General features: G+C 39.3%; 2 protein-coding genes across 13 annotated transcripts in view; one reads left to right on the plus strand and one right to left on the minus strand.

Moving 5' to 3' along the window:
• Window positions 1-4016, minus strand: part of TMEM163 (transmembrane protein 163) — a 106700-nt gene extending 102684 nt beyond the window's left edge. The window contains exons 1-2 of one of the 5 annotated variants that reach the window (XM_042827117.1): window positions 3948-4016; window positions 864-2563 (exon numbers count right to left, since the gene is read on the minus strand). The gene's annotated coding sequence lies outside the window, so the exon portion shown is untranslated. Of the gene's footprint in view, window positions 1-863 lie in introns of all 5 variants that reach the window. The other 4 variants (XM_042827120.1, XM_042827119.1, XM_042827118.1 and 1 more) reach the window with 4 other exon arrangements.
• Window positions 1209-23223, plus strand: ACMSD (aminocarboxymuconate semialdehyde decarboxylase). 8 transcript variants are annotated; one of them, XM_042827100.1, is made up of 10 exons: window positions 1209-1367; window positions 4761-4805; window positions 7975-8071; window positions 10423-10472; window positions 11637-11873; window positions 13385-13478; window positions 15005-15100; window positions 15517-15689; window positions 18078-18184; window positions 20771-22138. In XM_042827100.1, the coding sequence occupies exons 1-10, from the start codon at window positions 1311-1313 to the stop codon at window positions 20898-20900; spliced, it is 1086 nt and encodes a 361-aa protein (XP_042683034.1). In that variant the 5' UTR covers window positions 1209-1310; the 3' UTR covers window positions 20901-22138. The 8 variants fall into 8 exon arrangements, with proteins under 8 accessions (XP_042683034.1, XP_042683035.1, XP_042683040.1 ...); XM_042827101.1 differs by lacking the exon at window positions 20771-22138 and adding an exon at window positions 18482-18819; XM_042827102.1 differs by lacking the exons at window positions 18078-18184; window positions 20771-22138 and adding exons at window positions 22667-22765; window positions 23054-23223 and having other exon boundaries at window positions 1211-1367.
• The last annotated feature ends 122 nt before the right edge of the window (window positions 23224-23345 follow it).

Consider the following 23345-nt stretch of genomic DNA (forward strand, 5'->3'; position numbering starts at 1 on the left):
GGATATACGCTCTAAAAGCATCTGCTTCCTGTTTCTTATAATGTTCAGTCTGCAGCAAGTTGCAGAAAAGCGTGCAATCAATCAAGTGAGCAACCAACTGTGTTACAGTTGACTTGAAGAATGCCCAGGTTAACTGAGCGAACCAAAAGCAGACTTTCTGAATGAGGGAAAGCACAGCAAAGCACAGAAATGCACTGCAGACCTTTCTTTTCTTTTTCTTTTCTTTTCAAGACCAAACAAAATAACAAAGTCAGAAAATGGTTGAAACAAAATGGAAAACTTGTTTTTCTAGTTGCTTGATATCAGCTTGAAAGATTCGCAGCAAAACGTAGTTTTGAAAAATCAGCAGTTTTCATTTGAAACAAATTAATCTAGAAATGGTTAACCAACTTCAGCAAGAAGACATCATGTGAGCAGCCTACAATGAAGTACAGCTATACCAGAAATAAATTACAGAGAAAAACTGCAGCATGAAAGAAAGTCAATGGTATCTTGAGGAAAGAAGTCTAATATTAAATTGCGTAAGGGTGAAACAGAAGATGTAATTACACAGAAAAAATTGAAGTAGATCCAGTTAAGCTTCACTTAGAATGCAGAAACCACTTGCCATATTAGCTAGTGCGCTCCAATAGCCTTAATTACTAAAGTAAGCTGAGCCATTCTCCTGCCTGATATTGAGCCCTTGAAAGGCTCTGAGCAGCGGCACGATAAATATCCAGCTTAAACCAATAATCAGAGGGAAGGAAAAAAATGCAGAGCATAGATTTGGCTATAATTTGGTATTTCTGTTAATTTTTTAAAGTAACTTTTAAGAAAATACAAAGGAAGGAAAAGAGAATAGACGAGGAGATATGACTGCCTACCGAGTATATATCACGTGCTTGCTACAAATTATGTAAGAACCTAAGAGAGAGAAAGGAGAAAATTGAAATCAGCCTGTTTAATACATTTACTCTAATTCAATGTCTTTGAATGATTTTCAGCTCGTAAAGCTGAGCTTGCATTTAGACTCCAGGTAAAATAAAACCCTTTATACTGCCAATATAAACACACACTCCTCCCTTTGCCCTCAGCCAGCTGCAGTTGATGCAATACCATGGACTTTCTGCTAGAAGCCTTTGTTCTTTTGCACAGCCACTCCTCTGGGATCTGGGCTCCCCTGGTTGGTTACTGTACTGTGTTCTCGTGACCCACGGCAGGTGGATCTGAGCAGCAGCTGAAGTTAATAAGCTGCCGAACCAGGGGCAAGGAGGATAGTGGCAATTACACAGCAAACTGTGAAACAGTGTTTCTCCTTTGATACTTCCAAAATGAAAATTGATATTCATAGCCACATTCTACCTAAGGAATGGCCTGACCTGAAAAAGGTAATAAGAGTTTAGATAATCAGTGTCTTATGTTAGCAGCAGCCATTGGTAGCAGTGTAATTTTATAACGATCATTGAATGAAGGATTCTGTTATAAATACTTGTTTTCAGTAGCTTTTTATCTAATTAGATCTCTTCTTTTTCAGATATAAGATACCTGTATAACATTACTATGCAAAGCAAGAGTCACCATAAGGAAAAGATGGAAAACTGCTGTGTTCCCCACTCTGTAGTTAGACTGGTGTCATTCTTACATCTTTGCTTGGTTTTGGTTAGCTTTTTTGTGTGTTGTGGTTGTTTGGTTTTTTTGTTTTTTTTTTTTGAGACCTAAAACTATATGTTGATGAAGCATAAATTCCATTTTCTTGATGAAACCAGAGCCATCAGATTCCCAAATGGTGTTCACTTCTAATTTAAATGGAGAAATAAGCAAATGTTAGACAAGATTAATGTTACTTAGAACAAAAGTCATTCATATCTTGTGCCCAAGGCATGAGAGCCATTCACTTCAATAGCCTTGGGTAACTCCAAGTATGGCTAACTGATGATTATGGTTATTTTACTAATATCTGTTATATTTTCAGTTGCTGGAAAGAAGCAGCATATTGTATTACAGATACAAATCTCAGTTGTCACAACACTGAAGCTGTAAGTCAACTTGTCTTAACTCGGGATTTTTGCATGGTGCACTCTTATTAGCATTCAACAGCATGAACATATTCTTGCCAGTGGCAATTTTATGATCCTGTGAAAAGTATCTGAGAATGGAAAGGAAATCATTTAGGCTTTCATGTAGTAATTCTACTCCTTTGCTTCAGGTTATCAAAGGCAATGTACTCGTCTGGTTCTGAGCTAGGTTGTAGAGTTGTTGCCTGAATAATTATTATCACATTGAATATGAAGATGGATGACCGCTTTTGGACTCGTAAGGCATCACATCTTCAAAGCTACGAAGGGTACTGAAAAGATTGCATGATGAAGTTCTATTTATTCATTGTTTATACCTACAAAATCGTTTGCAATTCTAGGATAGCTATTTTTCTTAACTCCTTAATGTTTTTATTAATGAAATCAGACTAGAGAAGGCGAGAGCTGCATTGTTGCTTCTTCTCTTACTGGAATTCTGTGTTGGCAGCAGCTTGAATGAGCATTGGCTGTGTCTGCCAGTGGTATGGAACCAGCTGATTTCATTGTGCCTGTCAGTGACCACAAAAGAATACCATTATTTCAGCTATGCTCTTAGCATGTGACACACTAATTGACACTTTTTTACACTGTACATCTCTTTTTACTTTAATATTTTGAGGTTGATGAAGGCAGATTCTCAGGTAAGCATTTCATAGGCATGAGCTCTGTCTCTCTAACTCTCTTCAAACATGACAGTCCAGTATCAGCTGTTAGCTAGAGAGCAGAGGAAGACTAAAACCACAGCTCAGAAAAAACTACTGAGATAATCTAAAATTAAGAGTACACATGAGATTATTTCTTCATTAGGAGTAAAGAGTAATATTATTAGGCCAAAACCTCCTGGAAGGGAATGCTTTTTTCCTCTAGGAAGGGCTTTATAAATATTCATATTTCTTATTTATAACTACAAGAGCTCCTTGATGACAAAACCACATACACTGGATAATGCAGATGAGATGGCAGGTATCTTTTAGAACAAATATGCCTGGTTTAAACGGGTAGGGGTTTGAACATCCAGTCTGCAAAGAAACACTATTGCTTGTTTCACATTTTTATTCCTTTTTTGCGCAAAATCCTTTATTTAAAAAACACCTTTATTCTGGTCTTGTATGATTTAAATGTTTTCTGTCTATACACAAATCAGAAGGACAATATATTTGCTGAGATGAAATCACCTCGAGAACTCCTTGATGCTCATGGATGCATGTCAAGGATGAGATGAGTGCTGTTACCCCCGAGGTCAGCTGTAGGCCAGTGCTGCATTTATTTAAACACTGTTTGAAGAGGTTGATACCAAATTTTTAGAATTTCTGCCTGTTTGTTTTTGTTACCTCAGTTCTAAAGTCTGAGCTTTTTAAAGGTTTATTTATGGACCTAGAATAGAAAACAACTCTCAGAATTTCCTGGAGCTGTCTGAAAATTCAAGCCATTAACAGAGCTCTATACATCTCATGTGTAGAAGGCCAATTAGGCAATCCTAGCATGCACACATAGTGCCACGCTTTGTTTTTTAGCCTGATAAATACTAAATCTTGAATCTATGACTGGAACGTTCTATTATCAAGATCATTATTTAAGAATTTAGGAGGCCATAATACATATAAAAATGAACCAAAATTAAGGAAAATCTTCAGTCAGGATTATCAATGCATGCAGCTAAAAGCTGAAAGGTAAAAAGAAGGAAAGGAGTACAAGCACAGAGCAGTGAGTTTCCCTCTTGCCTACAAGTTTCCTGAGCACCTCTAAGGGGCTCATTTTCTGCACAGCTTGTAGCTGGAACTCACATGGAGCCAGCTCTCGTTAGTTGTCATACCATTTTTCGTAAATTTTAATACCTTACATATGTAAGTACATATATACAGCTATAAATAATTAGATTTAAGTAAAATGTACCTCTGGCTGAAATCAGGAGGCCTGGTCTGCACACCTACTGTGGGAAAGCTGATGGTAGATTTTCATATCGATTTTTTTATCACACTGGGCTCTATTCATTGTTTACTCTTCAGTGAAAGAAATCTCTGCTTCTACTTTGTTTCCTTTGAAATGGGAAAATATAGGAATGAAAATAAGAATTCTGAGCAATGTTTTCAGATTATGCTATTTCATTATTTCTAACCTTTAATGAAAATGAAACAAAATAAGCTTCATTTGTGTTGTTTTAAAAACTGAATCTCTAGAAGAATCAGTGAGTGTCTAAGCTTCTCCTTTCAGCTTCTCTTGGCTGTTTAAATATTAATAGAGAGAGACTGACCTTCAGTACTGCTGCTGAATCATGGAAGCTGAAAAGCGGAATCGATACATTTCTGTTCTAATGATTAACTGATTACACTTCATTAGGATTGAAAAATTGTCACGCAGTTTTTACACTGCCACATGTTTGATACAACTTTTTTTTCAGCATTAAAATATTATTCCAATTAGGACCTGAATGAGGTATGCAACTTTAAGCACTCTGAAATCAGTTTTAATACTTTAACATGTTGTTTAACATTTAAAATGTTAAAATGGAAGCTAAAAGTTCAGATTTACAAATAGAACTGGTACAGCCTGGTTTAGCTTTCTCACTTCTACTGATGTCAGTGGAGCTGCTCACACTGAGTGCTTGAGTACATCTCCTGGATAAGGAGACTGCAGGGCTGTGAGAACTGAGGTTGTTATGGCTATTGCAGACTGCTAACTGGTCACTGCCTTTCTCCTCTTTTACAGAGATATGGATATGGTGGATGGGTACAGCTGGATCATCACTGCAAGGTTTGGGCTGTTTGGTGCTCTGTGCCACTTCTGTGTTGTAATCAGGAATAAAAGCTCCCAGGAAATCCATTAAAAAGCAAAGTAGCAATATGATTGGCTGAGTCTTCAACAGAGATTTGTCTGTAGGTCTATGTTTATGAATTAATATCACTCAAAGTCCTAATATGCCTCTGTAGAACTTGCTTAAGACATGAAACAGTGTATAGTCAGGTTACATTCTCTGGTAGGAACCACTATCTGCTTCTTGTAATATCATCTGACCACTTGGAATGGATAGCTCTTACGAGTTGCTTTTACTAAGACATGTCAACATACAGTAGATATCACAGCATTCTTTTAGATGAATGTGATCATCTATATGAGAAGCAAAAACAAAGGGAACTGGTATTTTAATAGAAGAAATATGAATTTGATCATGGAAGCGACTTCAGAGAGGAATATTAACTTCTGTAATGCTATGATGACAAGGAGAACAAACATTAGTTTCAATAATCAAGAACAACAGGAACAATACAGAGATTCTGGAAGTGTATACTCCTTGCAAGCTAATAATACCACTATTGTTCAGTACTATGCAAGGCTATGCCAACAAATCCCTAACAGCCTTTGATAAAAGAGGGCCACAAGATATCAAGGCTGGGACCAAGAATGAGGAGCAAACAAATACTAGCCTGAAATTTCAGATCTCAGCCTAAGCAGGTATGGGAGGAGAGAACAAGCCGCCTGCTGAATCAAAGTGTGGATGGCACAGCTTCTGAGATTCTGGTAGGTGCAGGAAGGGGAGACTCAGAGACAGTTTTAGCAGCTTAGCTGTTTGTTACATGCTAAACGTCCTTCCTAAAAACAGCTCACAGAGGAACTCTGTGGCAAGTCAATAATAGCCTTATATTCTCTGCAGAGAACTCTGCCTAGCCTACTTCTGTCTGAAAATGTTGCATGAAAAAAGTGCATGGCAAAATAAAATCCTGGTCAGGCATGAAGCTAGGGAAGTTAACTCTGAAGATTTTTTAGATATTTTTTTAAAAGGTAAACCTTAAGCTTCAATGAAAGAAAATAACCACGTGCATGTTTTAAGAAGGGCAGTTTGGGATGGAACTGAATAGCTTAGTGATGCAGTAATTTTAAATGTGTGCAGCTCACTGAACCAAATTAGCCTCCTGGACTCGATTCTTAAATCTCTCTCTCTTGATGTTCAAATAAATTAATTAAGGTCTTAAATATTGGATAATATTAAGAATAGCACAGCACAGCTCCAGCAGCCATTGCTTTGGAATCTGAAAAATTTCTTCATGATCTATGTTTCATTCTCACTACTGCGAAAAACTTCTCACCAGCTGAGGTGTCTGAGTAATTTCTTCTTTAAAAGATGTGAGGTGCAGATTAGTGGCAGTGTCTGGAGGCAATAACTGTATGACTGATTTTCCAGTCATGCTGTTGCTGGGCCAGATCTTTCTGTGCTGACAGACATGAGCACAAATCTATTCAGACGATCACATTCTGCTTTCCTTCATAATCAAGCCTATTGTTGCTCACGTGCAATGCTGTGAGTTTAGCCTTGACCTGTAGGATGTTTTTGTTCACAAAGAATCAGTTAATGCAAAGGAAAATAGGAAACCGTTCAGTGAACTGTTTAGTGAGAACAACACAGGGCTTATTAAAACCTTCCTATACTGCAAACCCTGTTGCAGCATTCAGAGAACTGCTGTTCATCTCGGTGTTTATGTATGAGCACTGTCAAGGTTCCTGGTGAAATTACAACCTGTCCAACACCGTTTCCAATATTAGCAGAAGGAGATGTATATGTTCAGCTGCTGTGCTTTAGCTTTGCCTGAGGAAAGAATTAAAATTCACCTGTGTTCACAGAAATACTGCCAGCAGAAAACCAGTAAAGGCCACACAACCTATTTGTATGTGATGCAGCTCAGTTCTACTCTGTCCTCTCTACTCACACCCCAAATATTTTTCCATTTATGAGGCAATCTGCAGCATCGGGCTGATCTTTATTTTTTAACGTAATGGACTGCACGGCTAGAGTAAAACTTTCTGTCAGGTTGGAAAATCAATTTTACAAGAACTTGAAGAATATTACCAGAGGATTAGGATTATGGAGCTGTTATTACTAACTGCAGTATTTCAAGTCATTTTCACAAACTGTGATACAGCTAACAGGTAACTTGACATTTTGCTGAGGTAGCACAGCTGGATTTGCTGAAGAGTGCTTTAAAATATTCATGTGAGCGGTGTCTGAAGTTAATAGCAAATGCAAGGTTAAGAACAGCCCAATTTCTCAGAAGATGGAGGCAGAAGCCCAGCTCCACTCTGAATAGTGAAACTGTAGGTTTTTGCTGTTTTAACATAATTGTAGGAATATTCTAGTTGAAGAGGTTTTCACTTAGAAAAATGGACAGGTGTTCTAAGGATCCTAAATCAGATGAATTTTGCTGGGAAAAGTGAAATGGCTTTTGGAGAGAGAGAATTCCCTTTCCAGAAGGGGCAGGAAACTGCCCTGCACTTTGCTGGTGTTTACTGTGAAGGTGAAAGAACTGCTGTGCGTTCTCACAGTTTATCTGGCTTTCAATTTTCAACTGCAAATTCAGTGTCTCCTTCTCCCAGCTTCCTGCATGGCCATGTTTACCTCTCCCACATCCACACAGTGGTGCAGATCTTCTCACTTAACCTATTTCCACTTAGCCCCAAAGAAGCAACAAGCAACTAAAAATGATCAATTAGTGCTAAGCCAACAGAAATACCATCTTGTCTGTCTTTATAAACACATACAGACGTGTGGCCACGTACACCTGTGGCAAATATTTTCTTTTGCTTAATGTGACATCTCTGTCCCACTAACCATCTTTGGACGGATGGCAAATCCACCGAAGAAATAAGTTTGAAAAGGATGTTTCCATGTTCACAGTAGAAGGAACAATACTTAATTTCCTGACCTTGATTGTCTTTGTATTTTTTACATTAGGGAACTGGTACACAGTAGATCAGGTAGAGGCTTTATACTGTGTTTAGATTTGTGGGTTTGTTATTCATTTTTTTTTGTGTGTGATTTAGGGATAAACTTTCATTAAAGTTTAGTTGAAACAACTAAATTAAAGTTACTATATGAATTAGTGTGTACTACTTTGTCATATTTATAACATACGAAAATGTCATTTCACAGGGACAGGCAAAGATGATGAAGGATGGAAAGATCTTTAGAGTTATTCAAGAGAACTGCTGGGATCCAGTAGTGCGGATTAAAGAGATGAACCTATCAGGTACCTCCGCAAAGGAACCGAAATCTTTGTGTCTCTTTCAGAACGCTGCTCTGTTAGTGCATCTGAAAGTGCTTAATAGCTATACCAAAATTAAAAGATTTATCAAACTGCTTCCTTAGCTTAAATCCATTAAAAATCAGTGAAAACTGATATGTTTTATAATTCAGACTCAAATTGAACACGTTCCCGTAACTTTCCTCATATTCAGTAGCAATTTATTCCCCAGATGGGCTCTCTGATTTCAGTGGGATTGTTAATGCAATAAGGAACTGGCTGACTTAATTGCAGATTGCAGAATCTGGACTTGGAAAGAGACATTCCAGGTATAGACATGATGTACATTAAAGAGGAAGCCATTTCATTTTTATTCCAAATGTCAGGAGTCTGGTTTTTTTTTATCTAATTGTTTCCTTTTGTAATATTTTTCCTGTTTCTGTGTATCTGTGAGCCTAGAGAACTGCTACCATTACCTTCTCAGGAAAGAGTTTTCCTGATTTAGAAAGTGAAGCACACACCACAACTGTAATTTCATCTTCTCGCAGGTTTCTTTGTGTCACTAAATAAGATTTGCAGAGAGATAGAATGAGCAAAAAAATCAATGATTTCTTGATTCTTACTGACACTGTCATTCCAAATTCTTTTTGCAAGAGCGATGCTAGGTTACTAGAAATTATCTGTTCTCAGATTGAGGCCTCCATGATCATTATTGTACTTTCCCAGCAGGATAGCATGTTAGAAGATATTTGGGGTCTGTCTCCTAATGGAAGTTTACTCTATAACACATTACATAAAGCAGTCTAGAAAGCACAACTCGGATAGCTTTCACCTGCCTTATTGTCAACCTGGAGAAGAACTTCAGACTCCAAGCATCAGACATTTAAGTGGGAATGGGTGCTGCTTTGACTGGGTTGTAATCATTTCCCTGAGTTAACTCAGGGATTTTGTGGATTACTGCTTTTTCCTTTTCAAATATTTCCCATACCACTAGTGGCAAGTTTCTAATAATTCTGCCCATCTAATTGCTGTAGATACAGAGAAAGATAGGAGCAATTCTTCAACTTTTTGCAACAGCTGTCCAGAAAGGAAAATGTATCAGAAAACCAAATAAAACTGGCACCACAACACTTCTTCACCACCTGAACAATGCTCACTTGCTTAAAAAAAGTAATAATAATAATCTTAAACTGTGCTACAGCACCATCTGGTGACATGCGCCATAAAAATATCCCCTTTTATTGTAGCACTCCAGAGACACAGGTACCAGTTAATTAAGTGAGAAAATAAAGGAGTACATAGTGTTTCTCAATCCTGCCATTCTAATTATAAAGACTGGGGCTCATATTTGTTCCTTTCAGTTCACGTAGCTCCAGCTATGCAGTGCAAAGGCAATTTATGTAACACAAACCAATATAGAATCATACCTCAAAAAATAAACTTCTGAGTACACCATCATTTTTTAGCAAAGACACAGGGAGTCTCTGCTGAACAAATCCAGTACCACTCATTGCCATCTTCTGAATTAATATTTTTATTGCTTATAGCTAAGTTAATTTTTTAAAAGCACAATGAAAGATGTGCATAAATGTTACAATATGAGATGGTGCTACAATCGGGCTTAAAATTATTGAAAAATATGGTTTTGCATGTAACTGTTTAGTTAAGTCACAGAATCATAGAATCCTTGGAGTTGGAAGAGACCTTTAAAGGTCATCTAACCCAATTCCCCTGCCATGAACAGGGACATCCACAGCAAGATCAGGTGCTCAGAGCCTGGTCCAGCCTTGCCTTCAGTGTCCCCACAGCGAGGGCTTCCACTACATCTCTGGGCAACTTGTTCCAGTGTCTCACCACCCTCATGCAGAAGTTTTTCCTTGGATCTAACCTAAATCTCTTTAAGTTTGAAAACACCTTCCCTTGCCCTTTCATACAGACCCTGCTAAAGTCTGTCCCCTTCTCTCTTGTAATTCCCCTTTAGGTACTGGAAGTCCTAGTCAGTGTATGCTGTTTACTCCGTTGTCGGTTTACTAGGTTTGGTGGGCTCATTCTTCACACTTCCACACCCGATGGTACAGATTTGTGTTTGAAGAAACAGGGTTTCACAGAATAACCTATTGTTAGTATGGCAGTTCTCAATTTCTTTCTCCTTAGCAAAAATACTCCAATCCTAATAAGCTGATACACCACAAGATTTATTACTATGATTCTCAATTAGCAAAAAAACAGATTGTATCCATACTAAAGTTATTTCATTCTTTCTTTTCTATGCGTCCACCTTTCAAACCAAAGTGCTTTCTTATTTTTAACGTTTTATCAAAAGAATGAAACATTAATAACTGTTTCTTCTTTGTCAGGAGTTACAGTCCAAGTCCTTTCCACTGTCCCTGTGATGTTCAGTTACTGGGTAGGTTCCTATTAGTACTTTTTGTTATTCATGTTACAAATTTTTATTAAAAACTGAATGTATCTTCCTGTAAATGATGTGATTGAAATGGTTGCTGGAGCATAGATGTAAATGAGGAATTGTTCTGCTGAGAAAAACAGAAGTAAAAGTAGTCCAGAGATCAGAAGAGCCAGCAGGGCTCCACTCTGCAGTACGTCCAGTAGGAAAGAACGAGATACTGACAGAATTTCTGTGGGGGATCTTATGTGGGGTAGCTGGAAGCATGGGGAAAGAATTCACAGAGCACAAGTCTCTGGTAAGCAGGAAGATGGACTGATAGACTGACCCATGAAAGTGGCACCAGGCTGCATTAAAAGTTCAAAGATTTTGTCTCACTTTCTTTTAAATGTGCCATGGGAGGGGAACGCAGAGACCTTTGAATCTTAAAATCCAGTGGCAAAATTAAGTTAATGTGTTCCCTACACAGCATCAAAGATGTAGGAACGGTCTGGTAAGATAAAGCATAGCAATATGGTGCTCTAAATACATTATACAGATTGAATGTTTAGGTATATATAAGTAGTGCTATTGAATCTTAAATTCTTCAAAATCTTACACTGGTATTTATGGAACTTGTCTCCATTCAGTGTGTACTTCAAAAAAACCCAAAAAAACTGGAAATGAATTGTGTTTCCAGCTAGAATTGTAACTGTTATCTTTTTCTAAATATTAGAGAGCTTTGCTCTGTGTTCTCTTAAATTACCATGCTCCAGCATCCCACATCTTTTGTATTTTTCTCCTCAGCTCCTGTGATAGGATGGTAAATATTAATTGCTGCATTTGAAAATGATTTGCTCACGTTTTTTGCGTTTGGAAGAACAAAAACAGAGGACTGTTTTACACAACAGACCAGATACTTCAGTGCATCAGCAACATGGGCCGCCTTACGCTCCTCCTGAGTGCTAAAGGCAGACACAGTTGATGTAATATTCAAGCCAAGACCTATAATCAGAGGATTTAAAATGAAGCAAAATTTGATTTCCGTTCATTCAGAACTGTAAAGTAAATTTCAGTTTCAAGCCCTGTCTCTGATCTGTTTGCAGTGACATTTACCCAATATCTTCCAAAGGTGATAACATTTGAGAACTATATTTTAATGTACTATTCTGCTTAATATCTTATCAGGCGAAACCTCAGGATACTTTAGATCTATCCCAGATGTTGAATAATGACTTAGCTGATACAGTAAGAAAGTACCCCAAGAGGTTCATAGGCTTGGGTACGTTACCTCTGCAAGCTCCAGACCTGGCTGTGAGGGAAATGCATCGGTGTGTGAAGGAACTTGGATTTCCAGGAGTACAAATAGGATCTCATGTCAATGAGTGGGACCTGAATGCACCAGAACTCTATGATATTTATGCTGTGAGTAAATGTTTCTTCCCTTATTTGGGGGAATTCTGGGACATGGTGTTCTATCTAGAGGTACGTTGATACGTATTCAATCATCAGCTGAATGAATAGATACATTAAAACAGTGGACCCTTCTAATCTGCTCAGCGTAAATGAAGGAACGTTTGCAAAAGACTCTCACCAATTTTATTTCACATCTTGGGCATCAAATGACTAAGAACACTAATTCAAAACTGCACAACTTTAAGACGAGTGCAGCTCCAATGTATTTAATTCATGAATTCACCAATCCAGCCTGCTCAAACCACTGAGATAACATTAGAGTCTGAGAATTCTCTGACTGTTTGATACCAAGTTTCTTATTTACCCAAGTGCAATCAGCACAATCCCATTTTCACACCATGTACTTACATTTGACTAATCACTAGTTAATTAAATTGATCAGTCTGCTAAGCCACTTACTGAATTGCTATTTTCAATTTAGAAATGTATGTAACCATTACTCCTTGGAACCCAAAAGTTGCATCTTTATTTATATAAGTGTGGGTAAATAAACCTGATTTTTTCCAAAGTGTGATAATCTCCTTAGCAACAAGAGGAGGTCCGGAAATAAAACTGACAAAACAAACCTGTTAAATCTTGGTTGAGCATATGAATGACTGATTATTACATATTTAAATTTAAGCACATATTTAAATAATTCAGTCAGGATCAGCAACCTATGTTGTTCCTCTGCTTTTCTTTCCAAAGCTATCAGTAGTTTTGGAGGAATGACTGTATTTGTGGGGACATGGTTTCTTGATCGAACGCAGCTACATGTCTAACTTGGGGTGGATTAGGAGGACTGTAAGACTTTTTTAAGCCAATCAGGGGGCAAAAGAGGACAAATGTAGAGCAACAACAATGAACATGAGGGAAAACTTCTTTACTTTGAGGGTGACGGAGCCCTGGAACAGGCTGCCCTGAGATGTTGTGGAGTCTCCTTCTCTGGTGATATTCAAGACCTGGACCTACTCTGAGGAACGTGCTTTAGCAGGGGGTTGGGTGATCTCCAAAGGCCCCATCCAACCCCTATGATCTGATTCCTGAATGCACCTGGAACAACTGTACAAAACCACCAAATATGGTTTTATAAAACATTTTTAGAATTGACCTTCGTATGTGAAATAAAGCCAAAAGAATCCTGCTTGAACCAAGTTTTATACTGCAGAACGACTGACATTAAAAAGAACTTTTGTACCACATTAGTGTGAGGAACACTTGGCTTTCTACAGATATTATCATCCACGTCTCCAATCCTGTACTCTCAAAAGGAACTCTGAATCTGAGTGAGGACTTCAGAATAGGTACCAGAGGAGAAAATAAAACAAATTAATGCTTACAGTTCTTACTTCTGGGCCTATTTACAGTGCTAGTCCTAATGCTCGGCATGATTTTGCAGGAAACCTTTAAAACATGACTAAAAACCACGATGTATGCTGGCAAGATTAAGAAAAGACTCAGATCTTTTGTTTTTGCTGCAGGCCGCTGAACAACTAAATTGCTGCCTTTTTGTACACCCCTGGGACATGCAGCAGGACGGAAGGATGTCCAAATACTGGTTTCCTTGGCTGATAGGTGGGTGTGTACTTATTTTGCTTAATCTATATTTACAAACTGTCACTGAATGCCCACAAGATTGCTGTGATTGTACTAGTACAGAGAAAAATGACACGCTTTTTCTTTAAAATGAAACATTGCAATTATATCTGCTGTGGAAATCCAGCAGGCATTTCTCGTTAAGCCTGTACAGTTTGCCTAACTTTATATCTAGAGCTGAAATTAATGACAGTAGTGATGGCATATAGCATTGTCTCTTGTCCTATATACAGAGAGCAAATGACTGGGGGAAAATCAGCTGTCTCTGAAATGCAGTCTCAAAAAATAACACAAGTAAATGAAGAACAGGTAGAGTGAGCAAAAACAAACACTATTTCCTAGAAATCCTTCGGACTATTTCCTAGTAATGGGTTGACTGGTGAGGAAACACTGAATCTAACTTCACACCAACAATAGTTGATGCAACTTGTACTTTGGAAACTCCCCAGAGATATAGGGAATTAATTTGGTTTCTTTTTTATTCCTCACCAGCTGGGTAAACGAGGATGACACCGAATAACAGGAAATATGTTAAATTGCTACTTAGAAATTTTTTAGATTGATTCCACCCTAACTTGCTCTTTTTCATGATTTCCAGTGGAGATGTTCTGAACAATATATATACAATATGCAATTGATGCATGTTCTAAAAAGCACTGTCCCATCCAAGAGTGCATTATTTTAGTACACTATCAGTCGCTCTTATTCAGAGGAGGCTCTACAAAGCAGACTTAAAAAGAGATTAAAATTGTTTCATCTTCCTACCAGCATTAATAATCTGAAAGATTTTCCTCATAAATCCATAAGACTTTGCATCTGAGAGTACAGTACAGACTTGAAATAAAGACGCCCTTTTGTGCTGGATAGGTATTGTTTCCCCCTAAAAGAGGGGAACTCCAGCAGTTCCTAATTTCCAAGATGGATGTCTACAGTTATGCACCAAAATAAGGTGATACTATAAATATACCAAGTGTGCTCAGAAACTGAGACTTGATGTTGAAACCTAGATTGTTGCTAGGTACCTAACTCTGGGTATCCAAGCTACCCAATGCAAAGGACAGAAATTAGGTACTGTGGGAATACTGTGGGAACTGACATGACGTCATATTAAAACCTGTGTTGGAATATGCACCAACACAGCTGCCCCACTTTCCACACCAAGGAAACTCAGAAGCACAGGTAAAAAGAGAACTTGACCTATTCCTAGTAAAACTGGGAAGCCAAGTCAGTTCTGTGCAGTTCAGGCCATAGCCCATGCCAGCCAGCTGACCTCTTGGTGTCAAGATAGAATGTGGGCTTAGAATTCAGCTGATCTCAGCTTCTAGTTCTGTGTCATTTCAATTAATTAGTGTTGAAGGCTGTGTTCCTTTAACAGAAATAATGCATAACCTTTGGCAGCTGCTCTGTAACTGTTATTTTTTCAGTAGGCCCAAGGCATATTGAAGAAAATGAAGATAACATTTAAAACTCAAGGGTTGGCTTGATGAAGTTTTTTTTATTCTTAGGTATGCCAGCAGAAACAACCATGGCCATTTGCTCCATGATTATGGGAGGAATTTTTGAAAGATTTCCGAAGCTGAAAGTTTGCTTTGCACATGGAGGTAAGCAATATACCTGTTCTTTGGCTCAGCAGAGTGTAACTGTATTTTCTGGTATTACTACTTTAAGCCTGCCCCTCACTGAGAACTATTAGCACAGTGAGGATATCTGCCAGATAGGCTGCTCATACAAACATTTTCCATCATATTTCAGCCTGTGCTTGAACTGCTACGACAGCCTTTAAGGCAAGTGAGAAGGGGGACGGGAGGCAGTTTATGGGAAGGGAGCAGTAAGAATCTGGGTGTCACTGTAGCAAAGAAGTGGGAAAACAGAGAAAGAAGGGAATGAAAGGGAATGAATAAAAAAATGTTGGTGCAGAGCCCTTCTTCTCTAGTTAGTTAGTAATAAAACTTAGGTATCTCTCTGGTTTTCCTCCTACATATTTTCAGTTTCTGTTGCTAAAAATTTCTCCTTGCAGGAGGTACTTTTCCATACACAGTAGGGCGAATCTCCCATGGATTCAACATGCGCCCCGATCTGTGTGCCATGGATAATAAGGTGGATCCAAGAAAATACCTCGGTTCATTTTACACAGACTCTCTAGTCCACGATCGTGGTGCACTAAGGCTCCTAACAAGTGCAATAGGAGAGGTGAGTTTTCATGCTTCCAGAAGCAGGTGAGACATTCTGGATTTAATTCCCTCTATGAAATAGCAGAAGAGAAGAGTAAGAAAGCAGGATGAAGATAGCATATTCACCCAGAAAAATCAAAACTGAAGCTACTGCAAACTGAAGTGCTTATGCAGTGTAGGTAATGTTCCTTACTATAATAAGGAGATCTTTAAGTGGTGGTTTTAATCCAGGAAATGATCCACTGTGAACCCTAGTTCAGAGAGATTAATGTGAGGTTGATCAGGATTTAGGATCCACGGGAACGGCATGGAGCTGTGGCAGCAGGTCAGGCTGGATGTGAGGAACAGATTCTTCCCCAGAGGGTGGCTGGGCCCTGGCACAGGCTGTGCAGGGCAGTGGTCGTGGCACTGAGCTGCCAGAGTTCAAGGAGTATTTAGACACTGCTCCCTGATATCACCTGGATTTTGGGTGGTCCTCTGTGGAGCCAGGCGCTGGACTCAGTGATCCTTATGGGATATCCTGTGATTTTAGGGCGAGACTCAAAGCAAAAACAATCATTTGGAGCCTCACTTTCAAATGGCTTAATTGCACACTTCTTCAAGAGCATATATGAAGAAATCAATTGGTACTTCAGCTTGGAATGTTGTAGGCATTAAAGGATAGTATTAAAGCACATCTCTGTAGGGATCCTGCACACACTATTTTGATCGTCAGAGTAGAAAATGAAGAAATCTTTATACTTCAGCAGCCTGTTTAAATCATGTACTGTGTGGATCATAAAAATCCAAGACCATTCAAATAACTTCTTTTTATTAGTAACTGAAAGGATTCCTTCTTATTACTAAATGTTCCAGAAAATGTGGAAGACAGTATAATGGATACCTACAAATCAGCAAGAAGCTTATAGTTGTGTCTTCTTCTCCAGAGCTCACCAGACAACAAAAACAGAAATATAAACTCTTGACATTAGCTATCTTGTCAACAACTGCATTCCTCTTTCCTGCACATTACTTTGTAGGCTCACATAGTATTTTCTTGGGTATGAGGCTGCTGTCATCAGTGGCTCTTGTAGGACCAAAGTTCAAAAAACAACTAAGCCAGGTGTTTTCTTTCTTCTAAAGAAAAGTCACTGTTGATTTTCCATATTCATCTCTAACACTGTGAGCAGGCTGCTGAAATAATTCTGTACTAGAAGTCATACGACAATGACTTGCCTAGGCCAAAACATAATAAAGCAGAATAAACAATTGCTTTTCTGTACTTTAGAACTCTGAGCCCAAATCTCTTCCATTTGGAATCAATAGGTTTTCAGTCTGTTCACTGTGGTTTTTAAATTGGAATTCTGCCTGCAGCTTCCCTGCAGTACTTTTGCTTTTTAGGAAAACTACATTTGAAAATTCATGAAAAATTCAACACTGACAGCACATCTACAGCCTGAAACAATAGTGTGGGAAGTTTTGCAAAGTGTATGTACATGCTATATGTATATACACATGCAGTAACACTACAGCTATAAGGAAAAGAGGGAGAACATCTATTTCTTAAATCCATCATGGATCAAAAATGGATTTGGAGGAGGAGCCCCACAAAATGTCTGAAGAAACTATATCACAGCCTTAGTTACTTTAGAAGCAAGTGAAACAAAGCCCACTCAGTTTACTTGTCAAAAGATCTGCTAATAAGCTGTCTGTAATGGAAAGTTCTTGGAACATCAGTGGCTATTAACTCAGGTGGCATTTGGCAAGTTCTACCCAGATACATTCTGATAGTGATAGGACAGGGGAATGGTCTTACACTGAAAGAGGGGAGATTTAAATTTGATATTAAGAGGAAATTCTTTACTTAGAGAGTTGTGTGGCCCAGGCACAGCTGCACAGAGAGCTGTGGGTGCTCCATCCCTGGGGCATCAAGGCCAGGCTGGGTGGGGCCCTGAGCAGCCTGATCTGGTAGGAGGCAACCCTGCACACAGCACGGGGGTTGGAACTACATGATCTTTAAGGTCCTTTCCCGTCCAAGCCACTCTGATTTTATGATTCTATGACAGTATTGCAAAGGTGAAGTGGGTATGATCAAGCTGAACAGGAGTGGAAAGATGTAAGGGATCTCTTATTTTGTATTCCCCACCAGACAGTTGTAGCAACATCTGTAGCCCACTAATTGGGTGAACGTGATGAATTAATGGGCCAAGAAAGCTTCATGTTCTCATACTGAGAGGACGTGCTATGCAGCGCACGCCCCCAGTATCTGTTTCTGATTTAGGAAGCAGTCTTGTTTTGTTCAATGAAATGACTGCAGTTTCATGACATGTAGCTTTCTTTGCCTCTGCTTGGGTGACCAATTGATACCTTAAACAAAGATTAAATCTCTGCCTTCTCAGTGTCCTCATGTGCAGTGTCTCCTTCACAGAACCACGTATTTTATGCCAATTTTTCACATGAACGAGCACACAGCATACAAATATCTGAACACAACACATGCAACCATCTGTCTTCGGAGGGAAGAAGACTTGGTTGGTACGTACGACTGCAAGTCATACAATCTTTGACATGACTATATTTCAGTTGGCCATGTGCATGTGCTGATAATATAATTAGCCATGCCTGTTTTACTTTATTTTAAACTTTTCCTGCTCAAAAGATTTCATATCCAGAATAGAAAAAAAAATTAGGCTGCCAAGAAGATGCACTTGTTAGAGATAGTAATGTATTTATGGAAAATATCATCATTACGATGAAACTACTTATGAAGCAAGATTTCATTCCAAGTAACTGAGTAGTTTAATTAGAATGAAATTTCCTTTTTCCTTACAGTGAAACAGAACGAGAGTTATTTGTATGCAAACAGCAGATTTCACTTCTTGTTGCAACCAGGCTGAAAAGCCATGAATCAGATCCCCAAAATCTGAATGCTTTTAACAATTAGGAGAACTTGGAAAGCAGCACATTTTCTTTCTCCTTTTCATAGCCCACAGCACCTTATTCCTGAAGAAACATCCACGTCACATTTTCAACCTCACTTTATTACTATGAAAATTTCTAAATCCCTCTTTTTCCCATTAAACTTGATATTCTCACATAACACCATTTCAAGAGTCGCAGAATCACAGAATCACAGAATCACCCGGGTTGGAAAGGACCTCAAGGATCATGTAGTTCCAACCCCCCTGCCTAGCAGGGCCACCAAACACACACATTCAGATCAGGTTGCCCAGGACCCCGCCCAACCTGGCCTTGAACACGTCCAAGGATGGGGCATCCACAACCTCCCTGGGCAGCCCGTTCCAGGGCCTAACCACTCTCCTTGTAAAGAACTTCCCCCTAACATCCAACCTAAATCTTCCCTCCCTCAACTTGGATCCATTTCCCCTAGTCCTGCTGTTGTCAGCCCTTTTGAAGAGTTTACTCCCCTCCTGGGTGTCGGTTCCCTTCAGGTATTGATAGGCTGCAATGAGGTCACCCCGCAGCCTTCTCTTCTCCAGGCTGAACAAGCCCAACTCCCTCAGCCTGTCCTCATAGGGGAGGTGCTCCAGCCCCCTGCTCATCTTAGTCACCCTCCTCTGGACCCTTTCCAAAATCTCAATGTCTTTCTTGTACTGAGGGCTCCACACCTGGACACAGTACTCCAGATGGGGCCTCACAAGAGCCGAGTAGAGAGGGACAATCACCTCCCTGTCCCTGCTGACCACCCCTCTCCTGATGGAGCCCAGGATCCCATTTGCCTTTCGAGCTGCCAGAGCGCACTGCTGGCTCATGTTCAGTCTCTCGTCCATCAGGACCCCCAGGTCCTTCTCTGCCGAGCTGCTCTCCAGGCCCACTCCTCCCAGCCTGTACGGGTGCCTGGGGTTCTTCCGGCCCAAATGCAAAACCTTGCACTTTGCCGTGTTGAACCTCATTAGGTTCACCCGAGCCCAGCCCTCCAGCCTGTCGAGGTCCCTCTGAATGGCATTTTTTTTTTTTTTTTTACTAGAATCTTTATATTCAGCTTTATTTTTCCTGGTTATTATCATTGGTCTTCATTCCAGTTCACAGCTTCTCTCATGTTAATACTGCATCAGCAATTTTTGTGATTACAAGACATTATCTCTTTACATGTTATATTTTTTGTGACAGTACTGCAGATGGTCTTAACAGAAGTGTATCAGCTTAATATTCATCCTATTTTTCCTCCTAACTGTAGAATCAATGTAGAATCAAATGTAGAGTCACTAACACATGAAATATTAGCAGAATAACAAGTGTAAGATAGATAAACTCTGGGCTAAAAACAATGTGATCGGGTCTCACACATACTGTGACTTCATGAGCTGAAGGTCTGAAATAGGACAGCTCTCTGGAGCACAGCTAAGAGCTGTGCAGGCAGGGCAGAGGTGTGTGCACAGATCTGCACACAGTGCCTTCAGGTCCTTAGGGAACAGCCATTACCTGGCATCAGAACGTCATGTGGGCCTTCAGGTTATGAATATTAAAACCCAGCTACAGCTTGGAGTCGTGTGTGCTTAATCTCACCCATTCTTATTTTGGGGTACAGGCTAATTTGACACTTGCCCATTAAGGAAGCCAAAATAAACATTTCTGAGAAGTCATTTTGTAAAACTGCAGAATTACTTCCCATGATGAAGCAGCACGAATATAGCTGAACAAAAATTCCCCAGTGGCACTGGGTATAAAAAGTAAAGAACCAAGTTGACAGACAATTAAATGATTCAGCTTCTCTCTGCAGAAATTTCCCCATGGTGATTCCTTAAGAGCCATCACCAGAAGGTAAAAAACAATTTCAGTCCAGAAGTTGGAGCTGAACTGGCTCTACCAATCTGGTCTCTTCTGCAGATGTATCCTGACAGCAGGAGAGAAGCAAATACAATTTTTCACTAAGGGGAAGGACCCAAAGAATCTCCGAGATTCATTTCAAGATTCTGTACTACTGTGAAAAAGCTGTTGGGTATAAGGGCTCGTTGAGGTTAATCATAGCCATGTTCACCTTCCTAAAAATGAGATGCTTTATTGAGGTACTGGGCCTTAAGGTCTTCTATGGAAAATGAACTTTACTGATATCCTTTGGCATAACATGATAATAGATAACTACTATCTATCTATTATTAGCATAGCTAACACACTAGGAGTGTTGCTCATCTGCAGAGACTTAGAGGACTTCTCTAAGGCCAGCTGGATAAAGACAAGGATTGCAATTCTCATTTCTATAGGTGGGTACAAACTGATGCTCAGATTGTAAAGAGCCTAATAAATAGCAGCAATAATGCTGCTTCTAGGTTTTCTCATTATTTGACAGCTCTTAATTTTGCTGCCTACGAATAGACCGCATTATTAGGCGTGAAACACTTTAAACTAGAGGAAAAAGGAAAAAATGACTAAAGTAACATATGCAGATTGTGCCAATGAGGGGGTGGGATCTCTGTCTTTGAACCTTAGACAAGAATTCACAAGCCTTTCCAGCCTACTTAATCTTAACTATTAAGCATCTGGGAAGGTATTGGGTTTTCTTCTCCTTTACTAAGAAATCCATTATCTATTCTAAAGCTGTAATGCTTATTGATTTGGTTTGGTTTTGAACGATGGCATATGTTGGTATTTCAAATGTTCAGGAAATACCCCGGTGTCCAACTGAACATTGTAAATAAAAGGTATTTAGCTGTTCAACTGTACACACATCCAAATACATTTCATGTAATCTGCACTCAGTCTGATGCAGAAGACAGAGGGCCATAAACCCCCCGTTCTAATCTGATGGCGACACTTTTGTAATAAAGTATAATACAACCACATAGAACAGAACAATAGAATTCGTGTCTACACTGAGCATCGCCTAGGCTTTGTGGGGGGTTTTCGGGTGACATCTACTGGAGATCAAGTAAATAGCCAGCAATTGTCAAAATTAGTTACTACAATAACTGAAATATTCTTTCAGTAATAGTAACTGAGTTCAAATACTGCCGTGAGCCCCTCAGAATTCATGAGTTTGACTTCAAATTCATGAGACATTTCAAAACAGATATTTTTAATGAAAAACGTGGCTTTCAAATATTCACGTTGGCAGGAGATTAAGCTTAAAAGCAAATAGAGTTCTGATAAGATGAAGTGAGTTGGCAATGTTCACTCCCTAGAGCAGATGATATGAGGAAAAATCAATGCAAAGTGGAGCTGAACCTATCACAATGTGGATCCACTGGGGCTCTGTCTATTTATTTTCATCTCTGATACCAGCAACAATGCATGTAGATTTTTACTCAATTTTCTTTTCTCCGACTGCTTCTTTCAGAAATAAATGAAATCATGTCACTCATATTCCCATACATATGTTTCATACAGTTAATATCATATCCAGTTGTAGCCAAAGGCCACGACACTTAAAAAAACAGAGACTTCTGAAAAATGTATATGAAATCTGTAAATGAGATTTTGGTTTCACTAGCTGGAGCTGAATGCCAATTAAATCTATGCTTTTAAAATTTATATGTTTGTAGTAATTCTCTATTTTACTACAATTTAAGGAACATCACATTGCAATTATTACACCTTTGGAAATATTACGGAAAAGATCATTTTAAATGGTATTTTTTATTACACGTCCTTCTCAAATATAAATGCATGTTTGCGTGAGCGCGTGCGTTCAGCTACATGTGTCCTTCAGAATTTCAGATTCAAGAATCCAAATCCAAGCATCTTTTTAGTGTTTGGTAAAGAGCTTTCCTGGGACACTCGCAGAAATCTGCCAGAAGCTTTCATGGTCCTTTCGGACTATGAAACAAACAATAGTTTATTTCAAATTTAAATTCACCAACAAACTCGAGTCTTTGTTTTGTAGCTCTGGGTTTGTTTCTGGAATCCAGGGACTACCTTCGCATTCACTTTCATCAGTCACCAGCTCCTTACGTGTTCTTATCTGTATTTCCCTGTGATTTATTACACATTCCAGAAAGCACCTACAACTGTGTTGTTTCCTGCTACTACAAAACATACCATGTGTTTCTTTATTACCAGGACAGAGTTATTTTAGGGACAGATTACCCTTTTCCACTGGGGGAACTCGAACCTGGAAAACTGATTGATTCAATGGACGATTTTGACAATAAACTGAAGGTATCATCTTTCCGTTTGGGTGCGGGGTTTTTTGCTTTGATTTTGGATGTGCTTTGGTTTGTGGGTGGGTTTTTTGTTTTTTTCAATTTGAAGTCTCTGATTTTGGACCTGAAGAAAGAAAAAAAAAAAAAAAAGCACGATTTGTGCAAGGGCTGAAAGAGGCACTCTGTTCTTCTACCACAGCTCACGAGGGTGCTGTAGAGCACGGCTAAAAGCCTTGGGACACAGACATCTGCCCGCCCGTCCGAGCGAGCGCACACAAACATACACAGTGTTTTGTTTTTACAGGATAAGCTCAAGGCCGGCAACGCTCTGGAATTTTTGGGTCTTAGCAGAAAGCAATTTGAATAAAGCCGAAGATCCCGCAGAGGCCACGCTTCAGAAATGGCACTGAGTTCTCAGGGATGCTCGACTCTCCCGCGCGGCGGTGCTGTGGGAATAAAGCCGACCAGCCGTTACGCGCCGTTATTTCCCGCGCACGGCCGCGCTGTTTCCGTGAGTCTGAGGACGGAGCTCTTCACTGCTCTGAGCTCCCTATCTGCGTTAGGAGATTAAGCCTTAATTCAGTGCCAGAGGATGG

This window comes from Centrocercus urophasianus, unplaced genomic scaffold, assembly GCF_019232065.1.
Source record: "Centrocercus urophasianus isolate 14NV4802_14NV808 unplaced genomic scaffold, USGS_Curo_1.0 seq_28, whole genome shotgun sequence".
NCBI classification, from domain to species: domain Eukaryota; kingdom Metazoa; phylum Chordata; class Aves; order Galliformes; family Phasianidae; genus Centrocercus; species Centrocercus urophasianus.

What these genes read in the sequence shown, in the direction of transcription:
- ACMSD (XM_042827100.1), top strand. Translation starts at nt 1,311, where the DNA reads ATGAAAATTGATATTCATAGCCACATTCTACCTAAGGAATGGCCTGAC. An exon ending in AACTCTATGATATTTATGCT is followed by an intron (nt 11,874 to 13,384) that starts GTGAGTAAATGT and finishes TTTTTGCTGCAG; the next exon opens with GCCGCTGAACAACTAAATTG. An exon ending in CTGGTTTCCTTGGCTGATAG is followed by an intron (nt 13,479 to 15,004) that starts GTGGGTGTGTAC and finishes TTTTATTCTTAG; the next exon opens with GTATGCCAGCAGAAACAACC.